Source organism: Cebus imitator, unplaced genomic scaffold, assembly GCF_001604975.1.
Source record: "Cebus imitator isolate Cc_AM_T3 unplaced genomic scaffold, Cebus_imitator-1.0 Scaffold182, whole genome shotgun sequence".
NCBI classification, from domain to species: Eukaryota; Metazoa; Chordata; class Mammalia; order Primates; family Cebidae; genus Cebus; species Cebus imitator.
In genome coordinates this window covers 2,480,648-2,487,968 of record NW_016107497.1, presented here as the reverse complement: position 1 = coordinate 2,487,968, position 7,321 = coordinate 2,480,648, and the positions used below count along the sequence as shown (strand labels likewise).

At 32.7% G+C, this 7,321-nt stretch overlaps 1 protein-coding gene across 1 annotated transcript in view; it reads right to left on the bottom strand.

The window, feature by feature from the left end:
• CNTN5 (contactin 5) overlaps positions 1–7,321 on the bottom strand; it is a 1,396,301-nt gene that overhangs the window by 427,966 nt on the left and 961,014 nt on the right. The window contains exon 8 of the mRNA XM_017545918.2: positions 4,806–5,009. Coding sequence (XP_017401407.1) covers positions 4,806–5,009 — 204 coding nt within the window. The remainder of the gene's footprint in view (positions 1–4,805; positions 5,010–7,321) is intronic.

Below are 7,321 nucleotides of genomic sequence, written 5' to 3'. Positions count from 1 at the left end.
GAGACCGAGTGTCACTCGGTTGCCCAGGCTGGAGTGCAGTGGTGGGATCTCAGCTCACTGCAGCCTCCAGCTCCTGGGTTCTAGCAATTCTCCTGTCTCAGCATCCTGGGTAGCTGTGATTACAGGCAAGCAACACCATCCCCAGCTAATTTTCGTATTTTTTTTTAGTAGGGATGGGGTTTCACCATGTTGGCCAGGCTAGTCTCAAGCTCCTGACATCAGGTGATCTGCCCAACTCGGCCTCCCAAAGTGCTGGGATTACAGGCATGAGCCACAAACCACCATGCCCAGCCTACTCTGCTGTTTTTCCTATTATCCTATTATCTTTTTATCTCTCTGCCTTCTCCTCATTATCTTTTGTGGGATTTTCATTATTTACCCTCCTAATATAATTTGGATTAGTCAAGGCTTGACCTTAAGCTCGCTTCTCTTCTCATTTTATACTCTCTCTCCATGCTTTCTTAACTACACCAATGCTTTCATTATAATTTTCACTGTAGTACCTCACGTTCATATCTGAACACTGTTATCCAAACTACTAATTGTTTTTGCACAGCAAAATTTTAGGAAACATTAAAGCTAAATTGTATTACAATCTTTTTAATGTTACTAGCCTTATTTTTCTTTAGGTTAAATTTAATTCTAAGTTTCAATTACTATGAAAAACACATCCAGTAGAATATACATCGAGAAAGTGGCTTAAAAACATGGAACAATATCATATTAAATGATAATTATATAGTAATAATCTGTAGATATTGATTTTCCAGCTTATAGAGTTAGTCTAAAAAGAAGTATAGAAGATACGATTGTATTTGCTAGAGAGAATTGCCAAAATAAAAGTAGAAGTAAAAAGAATGTAAGAACCATAAGGAACATAACATTAGGAAAATGAAGGAAAAAGTAATTATAAAATTATCCTTATTTCATGACATAAAATGTTGTGAATTAGTTTCAAGAGTTAAAAGAACAGTAGAAACTTAAGTATATTATTAAAGTTTAAAAGATAAGCAACAGTAAACCTAAAAATGCATATTAAAATAGAGGAGGGAAGAAACTTATGCATACTTATCAAAAGAATAAATAAATATTTATTGTTTAAGGTTAATTAACCAAGATGCATAGATATTTTCTAGCATTTTCTGAGAACCCTATGGAACAACAAAAAAAGAGAAGTTAGAAGTTTGGCTCTCTAGAGTGAGATTTAATGGCAGGGAGAGGTGAGTAGGATTTTCTGTTTCTTTGTTTTTCTATGTCACTACATTCATTCAATATGGATGTGTTTCTTTAATTTTTTTTTAATGGACAAATAAAAGCCAAGAAAGCAATTGCCTTAGGTTACAGAAAAAACAAATGTAAATTTTGTAGCTTTTCTGGTATAAAATAAGACTGTTACTGAATGATGTAATCAAAATTTAGCAGATGTTTCCCACCTGGTTATTTTTGTTGGTGTTGTTAAATGTTAACTTAAAATGGCAGTTTTTATTTATTTATACTTGCTTTATCGAGCCTTTTATACAGTACTTCTCTGATAATGACTTGTTGAAAATATAGACATTTGTAAAAGAAAAAAGTGTCAACAATATCAACTGCTGCAGTCACTTCAATTAATGTACTGACAAAAATTATTAGTTTACTGATCTAACATTTTGTTACATAAGAAGAATGACTTACAGCATGATTTTCTGAAAGGCCAGAAGGAATAATTATCAATAGTCCAGAATGGAGGAATTCGTTGTAATAGGAAGATGGACAGGTTACTATCTCTACTGAAACTGGATGGGAGGTAACAATGCAGATTGAGATGTAGTTAGATTTAAATTTTACTAGCAGAAAGATGAATTCATAAGTTACATAGTTTTTGTGAAGTGATCATTTTGAGGCAATCCAGTCTATGGAAAGCAGAGAAGTTTCCAAAAACTTTGAGGAGAGTAGCAGATTAAGCCATCCACAGAAACTGTGTGGGACTGAAAAGCAATGTTGGGAGCCCCCTTGAAATTGATGATCATAAACTGGTGGTGAGTGTTAGCTTTTCAAGCAGCTTTTAGAATCTTGAGGCAGTCACAGAATAAGAGCATAACTGACTTCACTGGAGTTGGGGTTTTGCCAAACAAGGGCAAAAGAAGACAGAGAGGCAAAGGGATTTAAATATCAACAAATGATTATTCCTGAAATGTTTGCCCATGGAAGGTAGAAGGTAAAGTTAAGTAATATATCTGGGCCATGAAACAAAAGTTTAAGACTCTTGCACATAGACATTGACTTACACATGTGCTACTCTCCCCTGTGATGGGCAGGGCAATGTGTAGAAAGAGGACTGTGGAGTGAAAAGGTGGTGGAAGACCTTCCTCGACCTTAGGCACTATTCAAGTATAAGGTATCATAGTGAAAATGAAATTAATTGTTAGCCAAAAGAGTTACAATTTTCAGATAAGAATGCTTTAACTTCTTAAGAAATCAGGGAGAAAAAGGCTCAGAAGTTTTGGAGAAATAGCTTATGGGGAATCAATTCAGTTTTTAATTAGATAAATTATAAAACTGCCTTTCATTTTTATTTTCTTTTTTTTTTACTCTTAACTGTCTATCTTATATATTACTAATGTATCTTACATGCAAACGTAAAGCTAGCTACGAATTCACTTGTTTTACTTCAAGACCAATCAATTCTAATATATAAAAGTTGATTTAATGTGATGCTTTGCCACAACTAATTTGCTCCTCCCAATCCTTCCAGTCACTTCAGCAAAGGTTGTAATTACTCAGTTCTCCCAAATGTTTCTTCTACTTTTACTGCTACAACCTTGATTTGACATGGCTCTAATATCATTTAGATATATTTTTGCTGTGCTTTATATTTTATGTATTTTCTTTTCTATTATTCAGAAAAATATATTATAAATTATAAACTAGACATAGATGCCCATTTTGTGATCCTACCAGTTTGTAAGCTGGTTTTCTAAATCATCCAGAATGTGCTTATATGAATTTTCTTTAGGCCACTGAAATGAAAATCCTGAAATAAAAATTCTCAACCTATAGACACTGTTACAGAGTCTTGAAGTTGGCATAAAATATATGCATTTATTCCATAGTGATGTAATCAACAATGATGACTTTTAAATCTCTTTTTGTAGCCCAGCTGTCTTTTATGGGTATTAGGAATATAAATCTCAATATCTATTGCCAATTTTCACATGCATTTCCCATGTACACTGTATCTCATATTTAAAACTCAATTCCTCATTTTTACTTACTTCTCTGCTTCTTCAGCTGTGTTCTTTTCTGGTGAAGAGAATCATCATCCATTCAATGAACCATACTAAAGCCTTGAAATTGTTGTATATGCTAGCCTCCTACTACTCCACAGCCCATAATTCATTAATTATCAAATGCTGATAATTCTACCTCTGAATATCCCAGTTATGTTTCCTGGGCTCCAGTGCTACAGTCACTGCTTTTGTTCAGTCATTTATTCCTCTTGGCTAATTAGTTTTAGTAGCCCCTGAATTGGTTTTCAAGTCACCATTGTTTTATCCACATATTCCTCCAAGCCATTACATAACTGTGAGGCCTTTGGCAATTTTCATCATTTCTTTAATACTGGCTTTCTCCTCTTTAAAATGAAGATTACATTTTTACTCTTTTTTTTTTTTTTTTTTTGAGACAGAGTTTCGCTCTTGTTACCCAGGCTGGAGTGCAATGGCGTGATCTCGGCTCACCGCAACCTCCGCCTCCTGGGTACAGGCAATTCTCCTGCCTCAGCCTCCCGACATTTTTACTCTTTACCTGATAAGTTGTTACTATTATATATGCATTACATAATACTGTATATATCTGTCTGTATATGTATATATAATATATACTTCACAGTTTATGAAGCTGCATAGATTTTGTTGTTTACATACATACACATATCTTAACATTTACACATATACATATAAATGTTTATATGTATATACACATATAAACAACAAAGGCCATAATAAACTAAGTGATAAGCAGAAATCCTGTGATATAGCTCTGGTCATACATTCCAGCAGCCTGTATTCTAAAAACAAGCATATAAAAAAACAGCACTTAAACAGATTATTTTTTAAGCTTCACAATCAATCAGGATTCTCAAACTTCTTAATAATGCCTGCACAGATTTTTTTAATGCATGACAGAGCAAACTGCACATCATAAATCAATGGTAATATAGCGCTTGACTTCTTTAATGCAATGCTTAACTGTAAATGTCTATAAATACAAATGAGGTGCTTAAATTTGAAGATACTTTGGATAGATGGCAATACCTATAATTATAGAATCATCACTTCTGCCTGATTTCCATTTAAAAGTTAAAGTTCCAACTGCTCCTATTATTGGAAAAGTAATAATAACAATTATAACTATACCATGAAGTATTAAAAACTGAACATTCGATTTAAAGGCAGCTCAAATAAAAATGTAATGAAAACTGAATCCATAAAAATGCCTGCAATTCATACACATATGTTATATAGAGGCACTTAAGAGCAAAGGAAAGAACTGTGGAGTCTCTATTATGGTTCTTTTTTCAGATTATTTCTCCCTTTCTAGCATTAGAGTAGCATTATGGAGAATATTTCTCATGCATGGATCATCACTTTCTTATGTCAAAACTTTTATTCTAAGGCATGCATAATCATGACCTAAAAATGTAAAATTTCTAAATACGGCAAATGCCTTTTTATTTGTAAGTTCGAATTCTTAAAAAAAAATGAATACATCTTTACTTTCAAAATTTGAGTTGGCTCACCATTTTAATGGGCCAAGCAACTTACCATCATTACGCAGAGTGAGTGGTGTTGGAGGACTAAGCACTCGAGCATTCGTCACTGTGTTTTTCACCAGACAAATATAGCTGCCAACATCTGATGTTTGGACTTTAGAAATATAAAGGTTGCCTGTCTCCTGGGAAATGAACCGCCGGCTGTCTTCCGCCACAAAGGAAGGGAACTCATTAAATACCCAGCTATAGATGATCTCTGAAAATACACAGAATTTGGTCATTGAAAGACTTTGATTTTTTCATTAACAGACAAAGCTCAAACCACAAAGCCTTTAGAATGCATTAAGTATATTGCAAGGTCATACATATTTGATCTATACATCTATATAATTTCATATTGTATACTCAAAGAATAATTGTTAATGACTACAGTGAGATCTGAAATATTTCTTAGGATGTCTGACCTTTACTCATTTATTTACTCTATCAATTCAAATGTGTATTGGACAGGTATTAGGTACTCAGAACTACGGTAACACTGAAAACAGAAAAATAGCAGAGGCAATTCTCCATTCGCAAAGATTAATTTCGTGAAGAAAATTTACCCAAACCTACGAAACAATGTAGAATAAGAAGACGGAGATGTGGACCTTATTGTAAAGAAGGTGTGGGATAGGGGCTCCGAAGCAATCATACTTATCAAAGAAATGCAAACTCCATTTCTTCTGTCCAGATGTTCTCCTGTACACACATCCCATTTTGTAACTTAGTTGAATTTCTAAATTAAGTTACTTACACTTATCGCTGGTACTTCCAGAGACGGTATGATTAAGTTCTGACTCCACTACTTAGTGACAGTTTACACTGAGCCAGTATTTAACTGTTTGAGGTTCATGTTGAAAACTCTTATAATTAGAATATTATGTACTTCATAAAATTCAAACAAGACAATGTCGCTAAGAGCTTAACACATAATACAAATTCATAAAATATGAAAAGCAACATTTCTGTTATCCCCAACCTTAACCAAAAATTATTAGGTTAGGAGCTCCTTCTAGATGCACGACTTAATACAAGAAAAACAATAAAGAGGATATACAAAAAGTTTGTAGGAATAATGGATACTTAAATATTTTCAGGTCTGTTTTTCACAGAAAAATTTCAATAATGAGTTGAACATTGATTCTAAGCAAGATTTAGCTAATATTTATTATTTTAAGGCATATATTATAGTTCTAGCAGAAGCCTGAGAATTTTTAAATATTATATTACATTAACGTATAATTGCAATATATATGTACAAAATCCAAAACTTTCAAAAATTTTAACAATTATTTTATAAAGGAAACTATTTTTTATCATTACAATTACCCATTTCACAACCTTTAGTACACTTGATATTATATTAAGAACTTATTTAAAATATCCACATGACTTTAGTCAAAGGAACTCCGTAATAATTGGAATAATTCAACTTGTCCTCAAACAGCTCAACTAGACTCTAAATTCAAGGCTTTCTCACATTTAACAATTTTAATCCCTTTAATTGCTATAATGAAAGTGTTACTTTTCATTCACACATAATTCATATATGTTTTAATGTTAATGTTTTGATTTATTGTAGATTAAAATTTTACTAAAATCTCATCTAAAATAAGGGTTTTCTTAGTTTTTGGTTTATTTTACTTAAAATTTCAGGGAAAGGAAAGCAACTAGTAATTACAGGCCATCATTCATTAAATTTAAAAACGTTTTTGTTGTATTGATATTTGTTGAGTCAATGTTTTGTAAAGTATTTTTAGAATAGGACAAAAGTATTTATACAACATTGGCATTTTCTCACATTTTACAGGTGGGTAAGTATTTGGGGACTCAAATATGCTTATTTAACTCTTCAAATAAGTTTTCAGTTTCACATAGTGAAGCATTTCATAATTCCAAGGAGTATAAAACGTAGAAACAGTACACAATAGAAGAGCCGACGACCTGAGTTTGCAGTGAATTTTCTGCCAGTGCCAAAAATGAAAATATTGAGCTAAACATCTTTTAATATTCCTGTTTACTTTCTTTCTTTAATATTATCTTCAAACTCATCATGAAAAGTCTATACTTATTTTTAGTATTGTAATTTGAGAATTATAAAATATTTCAGGGAAATAGTAAAATATAGTTGCCTCTGGTGCCACAGAGTTTAGCTTTATACTCCACTTTGTTCCATACCAACTGCGCCAGGTCCTTAAAAATAATTGAATGCATGCTAATCTATTAAGTAAAAAGTCAGCAGGTCACTAAACTAACAATTTTTGTCAGTATATTAACTGAATGTCCAGATTTTATGGGTTCAAGTATTGCAGACTTTAGACACAATTGCTGCAATTGATTCAGTGTCAAGAAACACAAGATCTTCTCTTCGCTCCCCTGACAAATAAGATGATTATTTAAGTGATATATTTCCATGTCTACAGAGTATATAAAAACAGGAGTACTCATATGGGCAATGACGCTCATTTCTCTTAGCTACAGTGCCATTAACAACAACAAAAAGGCTGGGCGCAGTGGCTCACGCCT